The sequence below is a fragment of the Podarcis vaucheri genome (genome assembly GCF_965113315.1).
Source record: "Podarcis vaucheri genome assembly, chromosome: 1".
Lineage (NCBI taxonomy): Eukaryota > Metazoa > Chordata > Lepidosauria > Squamata > Lacertidae > Podarcis > Podarcis vaucheri.
The window spans coordinates 98,937,106-98,956,092 of NC_138759.1; the positions used below are offsets into that span (position 1 = coordinate 98,937,106).

Below are 18,987 nucleotides of genomic sequence, written 5' to 3' on the forward strand. Positions count from 1 at the left end.
GGAAGAGATGGTTGGATGGTGTTCTTGAAGCATGAGTCTGACCAAACTGCGGGAGGCAGTGGAAGACAGGAGTGCCTGGCGTGCTCTGGTCCATGGGGTCACGAAGAGTCGGACACGACTAAACGACTAAACAACAACAAATGCTTTTACCGAACTATTCTATGTGAAGATGCAAGTGTTAGTCCTTTGGTTTAAGTGTGGGTGCCATGCATAAAGCTGACAATGGAAGGTGAGCTTTGTTATCTCAGTGAAGCGAAAGGACTATATTTAATGATGTGGAGAAGCTTCCCACAGACATTTAAATCAAGGGTAGCTAACCGGCAGTCCTTCAGATGCTGTTGGATTCAAACTCCCATCAGCCCCATCCAGCATGGCCAATGGTCAAGGGTCAAGAGTTACAGCAACATGTAGAGGATAACAGATTAAACACCCAGGATTTAAATGTTTACAAAAGTTCTTTATTACATATTGGTAAATGGCCACAATAAATTCCCCTTTTCAGCCCTACTTGAAATATTAAGTGCAGTGTTTTAGGATTGATTTGTGATACAATATAGGTTCTGAGCCCCCTGGAATTAGTCGTGACTAAAGCTATAACCTTAAACATACATCCCTGGGAATAAGTACTACTGAACTTACTTTTGACTAAAGATTCATAGGATTTGTTCTGTTCTAAGCAGTGACCTCCACTTCAGTGGCATTCTGGACAACTCTATGAAGAGAGTCAATAAGACCAGAGTGCAGACATGGTTACAGAAGCAGTCATCATCAGATTGAGCTGAAGGTTGATGAAGACGCAACTCCAAAGTCACTGCCACCACCTTCCATGAGAGGAGCCATTTTAGTTAAAGGAGACCAATCTGCTTTAGCAGTAATTTTCTCCAATGGAGCAGGAAAGACAGCGGTGTCACTAGGCGTTCTTAAACTCGAGTCCTTTGAGTCAGAGGAAGGCAACACAAACTCCTTGGGACAAAAAAGTGCTGGCATAGTAGGCTCTTCTTGCAGAAATACTTCTGGTTTAGTGTTCACATTCTGATTAACTTAGCAAGTGAATGTTTATAAAATGAAATTGCATAGCTTTGAAAACAATGGTACTTCCTATATGCCATGGCTAACTTGAGGTGGATCAGGACACTTTTCTGGTTGATTTGGTTTCATGGTTACATTGGTTACATTGTTGGCAGGGAGCTGTAGGAAAGGCAAAGTTTGGATATGGCAGCAGGTGATCACCCTTAGGCACCTTTGAAGGTGAAGGGCTCAGGGTTATGGGGTCCTTAGCCTGGATATGGAACATTCTTGAGGTTCACCTGCCACATTTGCCCGGAGTTGTGGGCACTGGCCAAGGGTGGGATAGGAAGACATCCTTATTCACCACAAAGTGGAGCCCAAGCTTTGGGGTGATGCCTTGTCATGGCCCTGAGAATGGGCAAGGTCTGGCTGGCCCAAGGATATAGTTAAGATAGGTTCCTACTCTTCTAATTTCCCCGGCAGGTGCAATTTAAATAAAATGTTCAACCCATCATTTGTGGCTTTCCTGTTTATCCATGGGTCCAGTGTCAAATTCTCCCCACATTCTGATTAACTCTGCAAATGCAGCTTCCACAGCATGTGTTTTCTGAATTCCGATGTAGTTGCATTGCTCTGAAAGCAACAGGACTCATAATCCCAAAAGCAATGACTAACTTTGGTTAGATCAGAACACTTAACTGAACACTAGAGGGGATGGGAATTTGTTTTAACACTGAAAATAAATCTTGACCCACTTTTATAGCACAACTTCCTTGAGCTAGCGAGAAATGTGGTTCCACAGAAATCTGCAGTATTTGTTACTGTTATTGTTAGGACAACAAAATTGAATTAGTAAAGAGCTCTCAAGTTCCTCACAAGTAGCACTGATGAGAAACTGCAGGCTGCATTATACAATGATGCATATATTACTTTGATAATTGAAAAACCACATGCACGTATAGCGATACGGCACGGGTAGGACATTGGGGTCAAACATCTGCGAGTAGCATAAATCTGTGTTTTCAAATTCTTATCAGTCAGCTGAAGGCCTGACCTTGAACACATAAGAAGGCTACAGAAAAAGAAATGAGCAATAGCAGCTGAACAAATGAGGCTTGCTTGCTTGCTTGCTTGCTTGCTTGCTTGGTTCTAGGTAAATAAGAAACCTGAAAGGTGAATTATGCCTCTGATGGTTTTTGTTAATTTTATTTGTTGTAAATAGGTTCTATTAACATGCTTTTATTGTTCCCTGCCTGGAGATCACAGTATGCAGGGCAGATAATAAATATTTTAAATAAACAAGCATTTAATTAAATGATTTTTGTACAATCTCAAAGTAATCCGATCAAGTGGTGCATTATTTGACAGAAGAGGTGACACTGGTTTAACCCACATACTATTCTGGAAGTTAAGATACTTTTTTTGAATGCTATAATATGGAAACTTATACTATGATTACAGCCCCCTTGTATGTTTCCTCAAGCCGCAATATTGCTCTTAATTATTAGTTGAGATTTTTTTAAATCAACCCAAATTGAACACCACAATAACTAATGTCTATAAATTTTACTTTCTCCCAACACTTAAAAAAAGAGCATTGCTATTAACCCAGCTCTACCCTACCTCCAACACACACCACTGCCCCTGGGCAATGGGGAGGGCTCTGGATTGCTGAGCTTAACCTTTTAAAATTAAAGTAGTCACAATTCAGTATTATTAGTGTCTATGCGCTTCGTATCTATTAGCTACTGAGGTATTGCCCCAGGCAGAATAATCTGTTCCTAGCCATAAAATGGGATTTGTTCCACACTAGAGGGAACTGCTTCTGTGATATTAAATATACCCAGTGGATAGTGTGGAACTCCCTCCAACTTTCCCTTGATCAGCTTCTGCATGGGTTATCTAATGTATAAATGTCAACTTCCACCTCAGGGCTACTTTTTTTTACCTTGTATCCTGTACTTTTGGAAATATTATATGTATTTTACACTGAGGTCTTAACAACCTCATGTTATCCTCTTATACAAATTATGGTGTGTTTGTGTTGTGGTTGTGGTTGTTGTTGTTGTTGTTGTGTGTGTGTGTGCTTAGAGAGAAAGAGATAGAGAGATTTAATGCTTTTCTAAAAGCTGTTGCAAAGAATGTACTGCAATAATGTGAACTTGAGCACCAACTCAAAATTACATTCTGCTGCTTTTTTCAATTCTATTTGCTCCCAGCAAGAGGACTTGAGAGAGAGCATCCAACTAAATCTAAAAATAAGGACAGTATATCCCATGTTTTTCATCCAGTAAATATGAAAGTCAGCATTTTAAAGAAAGTTGGGATTTATAAGTAAGTGCTGTGACCAAATTTTACACGTAACTGTAAATTAAAGTGGAATTGATTCAATAGGGTTTAAAGAATGCCACCAATGCTGCAACTTTATAGCATTTTCACTACAGACACTGGTTTTGAACTCATTCTATTGAAACATGAGCCTAGTATCAGGCTGTAAGAGTGTCTTTCAGCCTGATGCTAGGCTGATATTTCAATACAATATGACATATGCGGCTGTCAAAGTGAAAGAGGAACTAAAAAAAAAGTTTATACATTCTGTGTAGTATTCATTCAATATAGAGATGGAGAAAATGCAACAAGCAAATCTAATCATCACTTGTGATAAAGATTCTACTTAAACAGAGGTGGTTGTGTGTTGTTGTTTTGTTTTTAGTTATGGAACTATTTAAATGTATACAGCTCCCTCTTCTGGAAGAAAAGGAGAATCAGTTATATTAAGAACTGCCAGTTATTGCTTACTGAGCTGAAACTCAATAATGTAATTCACACTATAAACGGGTCAAATTTTCATCATATATTTTATGAATATGTTATGATAAATCTTATGCTCATTAATTTGAAAAAGAAAACGAGAAAAAAATCAGAAGGAAACAGAATATTCCGGCCAGTTATAAAGGATCATCTCTCTTTCTGAAGATCATTTTTGGTGACACAGATAACTGTGTACTTTGAAAAATATTGGGGAGGGGGTTTCCTCTTGAAACTCAATATAAGTTACATGCTCAAAATGAAAAAAGAAACCAAGTTAGTATTTGTATTAATTTTAATTTAAAAAAATGTAAAGGAAGATGAAGAAGTGGATTTAGTCATACGATCATTGTGGAATATAAGAGTTGCTGAGCACTGTCTCTTGCTAAACACAGCTATGATCTAGGAAGTTAAAAGCTGGTATTATTTTAAAGAAAGACTATTATGAAGAAACTCTTAAGAGGAATAATAGAAATAGAGCCACAATAGGTGCAGATTCCATTAAATGTGATAATGCTCTGAGTGCATTTTCATTTTATAAACACTGTGAAAACCAAGGCATCCATGAAACATGCACACAAGACTAATGCATTAGGTATGTTGATCCTTTTTAATCCTGAAAATGATTTAACAGTTATAGGGGTTGTCAAAGCCAAAACTTTTACTTTGAATTTAGTAAGAGTAGTGTTTACTATTAAGTAGAGCACTGCTGAGATAAACTCTACATTTCCTGGAAAATAGTGAGAAAATGAAACTCTTTTAAGAACTTGAAAAATACAGAACAATTTTTAAAAGATAGGCCCAAACTAGACATAAGTTGCAGCTCACCTAACATCTATTTTCAATGCTTAAAAGCAGCAGTGGAGAGCCCAAATCAGCTTTGGATGTGGGGGGGAGATCAATCTTTTCCAACAACTATTTCTCCGATTAAAACTTTGCAGAAAAAAATGGGAGGAAAAGGTATAATGCATTTAATTGCCTTTCCCCCCTCCACTAGGCTAATAGAAACTTTGGAGGCTTAGACTGGGAAACCAACATGGAAGGAAAAGGTCAAAATTAACCTCATTACCGATCACCAAAGTAGCATGCATTCAACAGGAGAGACATGCATGGATCTCTTGTATCATAGGATGGTTTGGCCCTTAGCTTCTGGGTTTCTTATAACCCTTTTTGATTTTAACCCTTTTAAGATGAAACAATCACTCTCAGATTAAAGAAGCTAAAGCCCACTTCTGTACACACTTATTCTGAAGCAAGTCCTACAGCAGGCTTCCTCAACCTCTGCCCTCCAGATATTTTGAGACTACAATTCCCATCATCCCTGACCACTGGTCCTGCTAGCTAGGGATCATGGGAGTTGTAGACCAAAAACATCTTGAGGGTCGGGATTGAGGAAGCCTGTCCTACAGTGTGGTTTACGAGTGTGGTTTGTGAGTCACACGTGCCTCACAAATATGCTTCCTAAAGTCTAGAGATGATAGGAAACCCCAAACCAATAAATATCCTCATAAAGTGGTGAAAAATCTAATGTTGAGTTCAATCAATGAGTTGTGCTTTGGAGTTTGAAACCATCTGGCAACTAAGAGGGCAGCTTTCAGAAAGCATGTCTGCTGAGGTTCTAGATTACACAGAAACTGAATATGCAAGATGCACATAATCATTATTTAGCCTATAACTTGTTGTATCTAAACAGAAGGCTAAAAAATAAATTTTACAAAGGGAAAAAAACAAAAGGAATTGCTTGCAGGACATCCAATCTGCACAGTGTGATCTACCACAAAAAAGTGACTGAGATGTCCAGCAGGAGGCAGAAATAGAGTGTTAAACAGAAACAGGCAAGGCAAATCAAAAGGGGAGGGGGCGTGAATGGAAATGAGGTAGAAGATGAAACTGCTTTAAAGAAAAGGTCCAGCGTTCTGTTGTGGCTCCAGCTTTAGTGGTAACATTGCAGCAAATCTAAATATGTGGTACAGTACTTTTTAAAGAACCCTAGCAGGACACTTCCAAGTTAATGCAATATGGGTTAGAAGTTGGCCTAATAGAGTCAGGGTCTGAAAGGATGATTTATGATACAGAGTTTAAACAGAAGTCATTCAGCAACAGGTTTTTATTTCCTGGCACCACACTGCAAAATTCCTAGCAGCTGACTTCCAAAAGACGACAGGGTGGCATTTAAGGTCATTTCGAAGATTAGGAAATGGAAATGAGTTTCACTTTGTTGAAGAGTTAATATAATTTAATGTTCATTGTTAAATTAAATTCAAAGTAGATTTCATAATATGAACAATTTTCAGAAGTGTCAGAATGGTGCTCTTTTGCTAACAACCTTATAAAAAAACCTATGAGATTTCTTGTTGCAGAGATTAGATACATATGTGAGCAATTCAGAACAGTGGAAATTCTGCTGACATTTCTTGAAGACAGGAGCAAGGAACCTGTGGCCCTCTAGATGATGCCGGAGTACAACTCTCCACCATCTCTGACCACTGGGCCAAGCCAGTGAGTGCTGGTGGGAGTTGGACTCCAACAACATGTGGAGGGTAGCAAGATACCCTCATATCTGCTCCAAGCAATTGCAGCTAGGCACCCAGATTTTCCTAACCTGCTTCATCAGGAGAAGCCCTACACAAGGACTTCCACTTGCACAATAGGGTCTTCCCCCCCATCTTCTACTCCACACCCCAGAAATAAAGTGCAAGTAGCTAAATAGGTACCGCTCCGGTGGGAAGGTATACAGTGTTTCCGTGCGCTGCTCTGGTTCACCTCTGGCTTAGTCATGCTGGCCACATGACCCGGAAGCTGTATGCCGGCTCCCTCGGCCAGTAAAGCGAGATGAGCGCTGCAACCCCAGAGTTGTCCATGACTGGACCTAACGGTCAGGGGTCCCTTTACCTTTACCTAACCCACAAAACAGCATGTGGGGGAGAAGGCATATTGTTACACTTGGCAACCTGGAACATTTGTGCAGATCGAATGGTTGGAAGTGGGTAGCACTAAATTGCACCCAGTGATCTATGGAAGGCCGAATGACTGACTGACTGACACTCTCTCTCTCTCTCTCACACACACACACACACACACATACACACATACACACAACACGTCTGCTGGCCTCACCTACGCTTCTCCTTTTGGGATGGGATTTGATTTCAAAAATGAATCTGCAATTAACCTTAGCAAAACAGGGTTATACATACATTCACACCTATGCAAGCAGAAAATAACGGAGAACAATCCTGGGGGAAATGTTAGAAGAAATGCCAGACATTTACAAGAATATGCTATTCTTTATTAAAGCTACAGCTACTGGAAACCAATTCAAAAACATTGAATGTTGAAAATTCTCTTTTTAAAAAATTGGATAATTTAGTCTTTTGTATCTCATCTGTTAACACTTCATTTACTACTAAACAACATCAATTTCCAAATGACCTTAATGCTTTTGCATCAACAGACTTCCTAGTTGCCCCAGGCAATTGCACAGATTTATCTCCTCTGTGATAGAAAAGCGCTTCCAAGCTGGAGGAGGTACATTGCGCTTCCATGTGTAAGACAGCTATTTCAAAAGCAGGCATGTAACTCCCAACTCCCCCAGTAAAGACCCAGCACGCTGCCGAGAGAACGCACTGGACCTCTCACAAAGCCAACTGTGCAGAGTTCAGATGCACTCCCTGCCAGCTGATTAATGGAGCAGCATTAATGTCAGAAGAGGTTCAAGTCGCATAGCATGGGGGGGGGGGAGAGAGTTACAATAGCAAAGAGAAATACACAGACATTAAGGGAGAAGGTTAAACGATAAAAGCAGGAACCTCTATAGCAATGGTAAGTACTTTGCCCTTACTGTGGTGCTCTGGAATATTGAAAACACTCTGTGTTTAAAAAAACAATACAAAACTCTCAACACATGAGCCCTCTTTTGCGCCTGAGCTTTAGTCATACATACCTTAGAGGCCTCTTCATAGCAACCTGCCTTATAATAAATCGGACCAATGTTCCATCCAGCTCTGTTCTGTCTACACTGGCTGGCAGCAGCTCTCTCTAGGATTTCAGAAAGGGGTCTCTCCCACAGTCTCAGAAGATGCCAGGAATTGCATCTGAGACCTTCTGCACACAAAGCAGTTGCTCTGCCACTGAGCTATGGCCCTTTCTCCACTATGGTCCAATAGAATCAACATGATCAGTGAAGGATGGGTGATTGCAAGATATATTCATAACCACTGTCAGTCACAAAGAAGCCATTGACTTATTGCTGGTAGAAGGAGGTATGCTTCCAGAAAGAATGCAAACTCATTGGGTATAAGGTTTTGTACGTATATGTCATTAAAGGGTAGTGCTATTAGTGCTGTAGCAGACACAATGTTGGACTTGAACTGGGCTCAATTGCCTGCTCAACCACCAAGTAAATAAATATTACAGTTTCCCTGCATTACAAGAAAGCTGATGTAAAACATCTCTTTACAATATGCAGCACATCTTAAATAATATTTTATGTTGTTATTACGAAACTGCTTTGAATTGTATTATAGTACAGTCGAACCTTGGTTCTCAAACTTAATCTATTCCGGAAGTCTGTTTGACTCCCAAAACCATTTGAAAACCAAGGCGTGGCTTCCGACTGCACTCAAGGAGAGCTTCCTGCACTCAAGTGGAAGCCGCATCAGATGTTCAGCTTCTGAAAAATGTTTAGAAACTAGAGCACTTACTTCTGGGTTTTCAGCGTTCGGGAGCTTCCTGCAGCCAATCCGAAGCCGTGCCAGCGTTGTGGAAGTCAGCCACGGCGGTTTAGCGCAGGGACTGACTGAGCAGGCGGCAGGGTCCGCAAGGTTCATGGGCTGGATTAACAAGCCCAGTGGGCCGCATCCCGCGGACCTTAGTTTGCCAACCCCTGCTCTAGCTCTTACACTTCTACCGTTTCCACAGTTTAATATTCCACCAATAATCCTATACATTTTTCACAGAGTCCCATTGAACTCTTGGTTTTTAGTTCTTTATGAGCCACCTTTCACAATTTCTCTAATCTTTTGCCCAGTTAAGCATTTTTCAGTCATTTTGTGTGTAGACTGAACACACACAGGGGTGGGGACAAAACTGCATCAGCAAGTGTTTCCCCCCAAAATGTGTGTACAGTTGACTCCCTTGAACAGTGTGGGCTGCACCATAGGTGTGCTTCAATGGGAAATTCCTCAAATTAGGGACCATCCAGAGTGACTTTTCAGCATATGCAAAGGAAAGGGAGGCACTGACCAAGTTAGCAGTCTTCTGCTGACCCTAGAACTAACCCCTTTCAATGTACTGTATCATTCATAGCTCATTTCAAATATTTTTAGATGGAAAATTCACTAAAGAAAATTACTATTCTCCCCCTTCCACCAAACCAGGCAATGCAGAATTCTCCAATTAAGGTGACACTTAAATAATGACTCTATGTGAATGCATATTTTTTTTTAATGTAATGCATCCTTTTAATAAGCACAGTGTAATGAAACTGGCTGGCATAGGACCCAAAAATAGATACATATTAACTGGAGCATATCCAAAAGCATATGAATTGCGCCATTCGATATATCAGGAAGTCAGAACGTAACAGTTATGTTTTCAAAAGGGCACCTTATTAAACAAAAACTCCCAGGAAAAATCATTTTCCCCCATCTTTTTTTTAATTGAAAGCTTAATCTTGCTAGATAAACAATCAGGATTGGCTTTTCATAATCTAGACTTTTCATTATATCTCTCAATAACTCAATTCTCAAGAACTCAAAGAAGTAGCATCTCAAATGGCACAGCACAATTTATTTAGGGTTCTTTGTATGCTCAACCTTTTTCTTTCCTCTTTTTTAATATAGTGGACTATATTTTTTTGCCAGAAATTATGGTACAGCAGTGATAGGGATGATCACATTGAAACTCATTAATATAACTTGTTTTCCTATTATTAGCACCATCTGAGCCTGTTGAAAGTCTTAACCAGGGCTTTAATTTTTCCCAGGAGGGCTTTAAATTAATTAGAGGTTTACATGCTAACAAAGAATCTGATACATTCATAAATCAATCTAACGCTGAAGGATTACGAAAAGGGAGGGGACCAATTCAGCTGGGATCTCATATTCAGTTAACATGGTGTGTTTCTACAAAAGGGTGCAGGTGTGAATTAGATGGATACAGAGAAGAAGCCACGATAATCACTTTGTATCACTTAAACCCACAGTGGGGAACACAGCAAATAAGGGCTTCTGGCCCACCCTTAGTGACTTCTACGCCAACATGAAAGGGAATATCACACAACTGATTCCATTTTAACCTTCATAAATAAATAGCTTGAATGCCATAATTTATGCTACAGGCCAATGGACAAAGAAAATGCAATAAGAGCTAATGTTGTTAGGAGGAGACATAGGATTCTGAAATATGCAAAGAATAGGAGTATGAGCCGCAAATAGTAGATGAAATAATACTGAAAATCTGACTTGTGCTAAAATATAAATCATTACAAACACATGTGACTTGGGACCTACTGGTGAAGGGCAGGTATTAATAATAATAATGTTATATAATAATAATAATAATAATAATAATGGCTGCTTATATTCTTCAGTTATATTGGGTATTTTGTTTCACTGAAGACACTCTTGTTTTTCTACCATAGGAAACAATGTGGTGTCAAATTATAGCACTAGCTACAAAACAACAGATAATGTGCATGTAATTGTCTGCTGAATTGTGGCCACATGCAAATTTAAGGGCATGTCCACAATGCAGCCAAAGTAGTTTAACAACCATTCCCTCTTCCCAGAGATCCTGGGACACTGTATTTCTGTAAGTGATAGCGCTAAAAATCTAACCCAGTGTTTCCCAAACTTGGATCTTCAGCTGTTTTTGGACTACAACTCCCATCATGCCTAGCTAGCAAGACCAGTGGTCAGATATAATGGAAATTGTAGTCCAAAGGCAGCTGGAGACCCAAGTTTGGGAAACATTGATCTAACCCAACTATAACCCAACTACAATCCACAGAAGTCTGTGGGGGAAAGCCATGCCAGTTAAAGGTAGTGCAGGTCCCTGCCCCAGCACAAGTTCTATAGCTAGTCCCAACCTGCAATGGCAGCAGTATTTGCAACCTCAAGATGCCAATCTTCATCAAGATGCTCACTAGGCATGGCAAACTGAGAAGGACAACCTTCCAAACTCCACCTTTCGCCAACTTAGGCACAAATAATTATCTTATGCCCACCTTCCAGTCCCCCATCTTACTCATTTCTGTTTCCTTCCTCCTTCTCTTGTATCTGGAGCCGTCAAAACATGCCACTTCCTGACAGAGCCAAGTGGCCCATGACATTTCAAAATGAATCTGAGTCACATTCAGATACAGGGAAACTTGAACAGCCTTTCCCCTCTGACAAGAAATGTGTTCTGTAAATGCAACTATTATACAGGTGCCACTTATTTGTTCTGAGTATGAGCATGTACTGTTTTTGACAGGTATGTGAAACCACCTTTGTGCTGCAAATGCTACTGTTATACTGGTCCACTAATTTCTGCTGCAGTGACTTCAGTTTGCTACCTGGGATAGTGTCACAACCTTTTCTTTCTTACAAATGCTACAGATGAAATGTTCAGCTGGTTATAGTCAGAAGGGAGATTAACACCAAACCTTGTACGAATGGAATGAAATCCCACACAGCATGTTCTTAACACTATTCATGTTGAGAAAGCAACAGTATAAACTAGAAACTGTTTTCTATGAAGGCATGGAAATCTTGGGACAAATGGAAAGTGCAAGACACAGAGGTCAAAAAGTTCTCATGCTACACGTTCTTGCTCCAGATCTACAGGTGTTGCAGAGATACAGGTGGCAAATATTAAAAAGCCAACAATAAATGCACTATTACAAGTCACAATTGAAAAGGGCCCTTTTCACTTCATCTGTTTACAAATCGTGTTGAACACGGAAAGTTCCAATGAACTTTCTATTTAAACAAATACATATGTGATATTAAGGAACCCTCCTTGATAGAATGATTACTGGAAGTCTATCAAAATGAATTCAAGAACCACCCAGTGTATCATAGACCAGATATACATTATTGGATCATTAGATTAGATACACCTTATCATTCGATTAGATCATCCTTACATTCTGCCATTGTCTACATTCAGACACAGCTTTAGGAGACTCTTAGCCCAGAGGTTGCATGGGTTCCTTTTTAACCAGAGTCTTGTTATCAGTAGAAAATGACAATCATGTAAATGGATTTATTGGTGCTGACCTATAAGCAAGGGACCAATGCTTCAAATCACGGTGCCTGCTCATTGCTGCTTTTCATCCTCAGTGAGTTCAGACCTACCACTGAGCACCAGGAGCAGCAGGGTGCAGCTACTCTTGCCTGAGGGCTAAGAGTCAACATCATCAGAGGGCCTAGCACTGATATTTGCCACAGCCAGGCCACACAAGTGGTTAAACTGGGAAAGATGCTGGTCGCAATTAGCATCCTGCTGCTGCAGCTGCGGCTTCTGTTCAAGCAGTCACTACTAACACTCAGTTCAGCAGCCTAAGGCATGCTCCAGCCAATGGTGTGATGAAACTCAGGAAACTGACAAATCCTTACAACAGCACCTGGCCCAATCAGGCATTAGGATGCAATGCCGAAGGTAAGTTCTTCCACAAGCTGCACTTAAAAACAGTATGGCTTCAACCTACGTTGCACTAGATGACAGTTGGGTGCTTTTTAGTGGTTTTCAGTGGGATTTACTCATGGCTTGTTTTTTTCTTTTCTTACATTGCCTACATGTGGCTGTTTTGGAATTTAATGTTAGATTTTCTATATTTATTCCATTTTAATGTGTATACCAGCTAGAAAATTTGTGAAGTGACGATGCGTGTTTTCACACTGTGAACTGAAGTACTTTCTCTTCTGCCCACTTGAGAGTTCCTTGAAGAGTTCCTTGAAGAGACTTTTGCATTTTACTAGTGGGGAAGGTAGCATTTGTGTACCCCTGGCATAAAGATGAATGACACCTCTGGCCAACCAACACTTGGAGCCCCCATATCTGACCTTAGATTCTTATTGCTTAAGTGATTTTATTTATTCATTTAAACATATTTTTATTAAAGATTTCTTGGTTTACAAAAGTATGTGCAATGTCTTGTTTTTCAAGTTACATTTTTTGAGAAACTGTGTGTTACCTAATAATTGCATTCAAAACTGAATTGACAAATGAAGGGCAAACATAAGATGGTGAAGTATGAAATATGATAAATAAGAACTCAACTTCAACAAACATGCAATTAGTGTTTAGGATGGAACTTACAGATGCGAACGTGTGTGTGTGTGCTTCCAAATCACTGCAAGAAAAATAAGTCCCACTTCAAATATAATTTATTTTACAGTGAATCAGAAGTAGGTCACTCATATTTCTGCAGTTTGATTAAATGCAGTAATATATGAACTAGTGCTAGTGCCTGACCATCAAGTGTATTGCAGCTCCTGTAAAGGGAAAGGCAAAGTGTAGCAGGCATGAAGAGACTATCTCTTGAGAAGATCAATAAGCAATAAAGTTGATGCTTTAACTGCAGTCAGGAACAGTCACCTCACCTGACCTACCACTGTAAAGAGGCAGCCTTCCTTGACCGTGGACTGGCTGATCTCTGTAGTACTGCCTTTGTTAAGAGCTTGGATGGTCATCATAACTAGAGACTGCCAGTTCAAGACCTTGTGTTTGCATTTTATAATGCATGCTTGTATATGGGTATGAGAAATGACAGAGAGGGATGGGGCCTTTTGTTTTTAATCCTTGGGTTTCACTTAGCCAACACAGGAACATTATCTTCATCCTGGGGGGGGGGGGGAGACCAACACAACCAGGCTACATTCAGAAAGGTATTGTATAGAAAGAAAAAGTGCAAGAAGGCTCACTAAAATTGTGGTCACAGTTATAAACCAAGCTACTGCCAAGTTCTAGCTTCACACTGTAACAGCAGGAAAATGATTTCCATGGAGTATGGAAAAGGTGAATGGAAAGAAAGACTTAAGAATGAGCATGATCAATCTTTCACATGTTTCCATGGTTTTCTTTGTCCATTCTCCATAGCTAGCACTGGGTGATTAATTACTAATGAAGTGTATCTGATTTCAATCTTAAAATTGCCTATTTATGCACCTAATGAGCATGATTTTTCATATGGTCATCAGGAGTCAAAGCAAGCCACTATGATGGCCGATAATGTTTTCCTGGGATTCTCTACCACTTCCTGCTATCAAAAGAAGTGATCTCTTTCTAAGCGGTGTTATGATTTCATCATCTGTAAAATCGAACGTTTACATTTTGATTGTAATCACAGACAAAGACAGTGTGTGTGAAGCCTGAATGGGAACAGGACAAATCACAAATGCAAAGCCAAAACTTACCATTGTTCTGTCACTCTTACTTCGCGCAACTTCCTGCTGTAGACGAGCCACAGACAGCTTCTCCCTGTGGAAAGAAGAAAAGCATAAAAAGGAGCTCGTTTTTCACCAGCTGGGAAAATGTATCATTTGTATGTCACCATAGCATTCTTGCTCATCAATGCGGCAACCCCCCTTGGCAGAAACTGATTTATCTGCCATATTTTATAACATATATTTTAAAGCACTTGTATGCTTTTGTTGTATTTCTTGACAGCGAAATGGATACATATAAGCACCTACTATTTCCCAGGGTGTGGGAACCCAAAAGTGGTTTGCGATCATAACTGTATGTGAAAACTCCACTTTTGGTATACAGTATTGTTTAATAAATGGTCTATAGTTCTGCATATGACTTTTATTCTACTCTGTGATAACACACTTACTTCCCTAACTTCTGCAACAAAAGTAAAGTAGACTTAAAAGCAAACTGAAAGGTGTTTTTAAAAGACCAAAAACATGAACTTTTTCAATACCAAAAATATGAAGTTTAGAAGAAATGATAACCCATCTCTTTTAAAAAGAAACTCCATCTCTATATCATTCATTTCAAAGAATCTTAAGAGAATAAAACAGGATGCATGATTGGGGAGTAGCACGAGTTGTACTGTTCCTATATATGGTCCTAAACCATGTACACAAGCCTGAAAATGCATAGAAATTGTACAGATGGCTGATTTAATGTGGACCCATCTTTCCATGTTCCCTCAGCCATCCCTATACCCATTTTGCATGTCCATAAAAGTTTGTACCCATAAGCCCATACAAAAAACCATGGCAAATGACTACATGTAGGTATTGTACAATCAAGTGGTTACATGTGGGACTAGCCGCCATGCTCCTATTCCCTCCCTACATGTGTTCTTCCCTAACAGTCACAGGTTTCACAGGCAAAGATAGCTCCACAGAGGTTCAAGATTTGTTGTTGTTTAGTCATTTAGTCATGTCCGACTCTTCGTGACCCCGTGGACCAGAGCATGCCAGGCACTCCTGTCTTCACTGCCTCCCGCAGTTTGGTCAAACTCATGCTGGTAGCTTCGAGAACACTGTCCAACCATCTCGTCCTCTGTCGTCCCCTTCTCCTTGTGCCCTCCATCTTTCCCAACATCAGGGTCTTTTCTAGGGAGTCTTCTCTTCTCATGAGGTGGAAAAGGATTGGAGCCTCAGCTTCACGATCTGTCCTTCCAGTGAGCACTCAGGGCTGATTTCCTTCAGAAGGGATAGGTTTGATCTTTTTGCAGTCCATGGGACTCTCAAGAGTCTCCTCCACCTGCTAAACTCCCAAGACCATTCTCACTTTGCCCAGAGCACCCAAGAAGCTCTGAGAGGAGTATCACTTTGTTCAGCTTGCTTCTGGTCAACAGTACCTCTAAGTGCATCTTGCCCAAATACCAACATAAATTTTTGGAATCAACACTGCCAATAACAACCGCTATACTTAAAACACACACGATACAACTAATGCACACCATAATGACTTCCTTGACAGTTCTACAAGAAAGTTCTTTGAAAGTGTCAACAATGCTGACAGCAACTCCTTCCTAGACACATTCACTGCCAATGAACCCCACTGCGTAGGACTGGATAAAGTATGAGTGAGAAGACGGAGCCAGCAATGCTCTTTTGTGAACCAATCTGTTGGGAAGAGCTGTGGGTAAAAAAAAGCCTGCAGAGTGAGGAATAAAAAAGCCTGCTCTATAGAGATTTATGAGGATCCACAGGATACATTGCAACTGATAGTCATTGTGTTTGAAAAGTTATGTCTTCAGACAGCAAACTAGTCTCCTTGTCTTCCCCATAATAGGCAGGAACCAAGTTAATAAATTAGCTTCTTACATATTTATTGCCCATTTTCCCTATGTCTGCAGAGCAATTGGAACCTCTATTTTTTAAAAAAGTAATGCAAATTAAAAACTCTTCATTCTATTCTTTTCTGTGTCCTTAATATGTTATTTTGATTGATAATTTACCCACTCTTACATGCTGCTTAATTCTTATATGCAGTTTTCCCTTCATTATCAAGCCATATTTTGTGTATCTCAACACTTAATAAAGAAACTCTGTACACATACCTAGGCTCTCAGTTTGTATGAATACCTTTTGTAATGTTAAAATAAAAAAATTCCTTCCAGTAGCACCTTAAAGACCAACTAAGTTAGTTCTTGGTATGAGCTTTCGTGTGCATGCACACTTCTTCAGATGTTTTGTAATGTTGTTCTTGTTGTTACCAATTTGCTAAGGATCCATCTAAAATAATGCCCCCAAATTCTACAGAGTTTTCATGGAAAAGAAAAATTACAAGGCAAGTTAAAAGCATTTTTATTTTGTTTTTGTTTTTCAAGGGTGGGGGAGTCAACAAAACATGGTTCTCCATTTCCATTTCCAGACTTTCAGTATCTTAAAATTGTAGCTAGTATAAATATTGAATGTCACTTACAATAACCATTGTTTTGATTCTCAAGTTTTGAATAAAGTTTCTGTTCTTGCTATTAACGGAACAAGGTACATGGTAAAAGAAACTTCTGTGGCTGTGGGGTTTTCATAAAGTAGATTTATAAATCATGCTCTAAACTTTTTTTAAGACCTTGATGCTATTTCATTAAAAAGGGCAATCTATAAACTGCAAGTTCAGCACCTCACAGTATATTAGCAACCACCAGCTTCATTTACTGTTTGTTTTTTAATGATGCCCTGCATAAAATGCTGACCCAAGAAAATTACAAAGCAGTTGATCATGTTTCGGGGATTTAGCCTGCAATCCTATACAGTCTTACCTGAAAGTGTGTCCAGTTGAACTGGAGGGGGCTTACTTTTGAGCAGTCAGCTACAGACTGTACGGCTAGTTCTAGCCAATGGTCAAATTGTGCTTCTGTACTGGTTTGCTGCTTTAGTCATTTTTAGGCTGTAGTGGAACAACTCTCACACATGTGAATAATCTTGGACTAAGAAACTAATGCCAAAGGAATTATTCCTTGAGCTCTTTATTCAGAAAAAAATATCTGGGGCAGGGAGGAGGACTGTGGAAGCAACATTAGATTATAGCTGGTAGAAACAATGCAGGCCACCACACAGTTCCTTTCCTTTATCTCAGCTGTCTGTAAATAAAAGCCTCAGCTTTATTCATTCCATGAGGAAAGTGAAAGCACTGATTGACTGCCCCTATTCAATTCTACATAGGAAAGGAAAGGCAGCTAAATGTCTCCAGAGTCTTTGAGAATCCCGAAACCTCATTTGAACTTCACTAATAACATTTCACTTTCTGACACAATGCTGTTGATTTTTTTAATCCTCAGTTTTATCCAGCAATCTCAAGTTGCATCAAAAGTTTGAATGTTAGACCACAAAAGCTAATTTTTTATTTTATTTTGAATAACACCTGCAAACATTTAGTATAGAATCAAAATCAATCAGCACTCTTTAAGCTGATTTTATACACAAAATAAGTCAACTTAAGTAAATTGAAACTAAAAATGTTTCAGAGTACTACACTTATGATTCAATTTAACTGCTTCTGGGTCAACCAAATTCAGTCCAATATCCCCATGATGAAATACTGAGCCCAGTATTTTGATTTGTCCCATATGAAATTATTGTCCATCTCTCATCCTAAAACAAGCATTAAAGAAAAGTGAAAACTTAATGTAAAAGACAACTATAATGTTTTGTCAATTGTGATTCTGGATAATTCATTAGCTATAGTTCTATATCAAACTGTAAGGTTCATAAACAGAGTTTAAAGCATCTATAGAAATCAACAGTGCTAGACTTGGGGCTTCACAAATTATATAAAAACAAAATATTATTTAAAATTTATTTGTGTCTCCTCCCTCCCTATATATTTGCCTGGGCAATAAAACACCCATGTATGCCTCTGTAGCACAAGGACAACAGTAATAGAAGACAGACTAAATAGGGCATGAAAGGCCAACAGACACACACCCTTTTCTGAAGTGGACCATCATGCTATTTGAGACCACATCATGGTGAATAGGAAGAGGGACAAGGAAAAAACAGAACTGAATCATAAAGATCTTCTCCATGGATGCATGTTACAAGCCCAGAGTGCAGCAGTGGTTACAACATGGAGTCAGAGGCTGCAGACTTTCTAGCTAAGGGGACAGATCAGATGCTCTGAACCTGATGTTGAAGGATCAGGAAACAACTGAGTCCAAGGCTGAGGAATATGAGCCCCCAGAAGAACTTCCTGTATCAGTAGGGCGAGAATTTGGATCTTTATAGGTACCTGAGGAACCAAATACCTCCCCCAGTACCTCTACAGTCCAGCAATGTAGGGAATGCACCAGGCTAGGGAACAGAGCGCCCCTCTTAGAGGAATGGGCTTTAAGAACCTAGAGTTAGTGACAAGTGGGTAGAACCCAAGAGAGGTAGTCTAAGAGCAGGAGCTTAAAAAGGCTCAGTCTCTCAACCTTTGCTGGAGCAAGTGGCTAACTTGGAACTATCCATGGTCCTGACCAACCCATGCTTCCTTCTGTGTGTGATCTGGCATTGGATCAGAACACTGCCATGCAAGTCTCATAATACCAGGCAGCAGGTAACATTTTGCATACCCAGTGCAGCCATGCTAAGGCTCCACAGGGATCTCTCAGGTCAACTTATCCCTCTGCTGCTTGTTGTGCACGCTACAAAATCTCTTCTCCTTTGGGAAAGTGAGGAAATAGGAATGGGTAGGGTGCAAGACCTATTTTGAGGAAGATACAGATTGAATGGAGCT

General features: G+C 39.7%; 1 protein-coding gene across 8 annotated transcripts in view; it reads right to left on the reverse strand.

Annotated features, from left to right (window-relative positions):
- The window catches only part of NCKAP5 (NCK associated protein 5), a 621,685-nt gene that overhangs the window by 299,442 nt on the left and 303,256 nt on the right, over window positions 1–18,987 (reverse strand). For all 8 annotated transcript variants that reach the window (XM_082197111.1, XM_082197112.1, XM_082197110.1 and 5 more), the window contains one exon: window positions 14,220–14,283. In XM_082197111.1, the coding sequence (XP_082053237.1) occupies window positions 14,220–14,283 (64 nt within the window). The remainder of the gene's footprint in view (window positions 1–14,219; window positions 14,284–18,987) is intronic.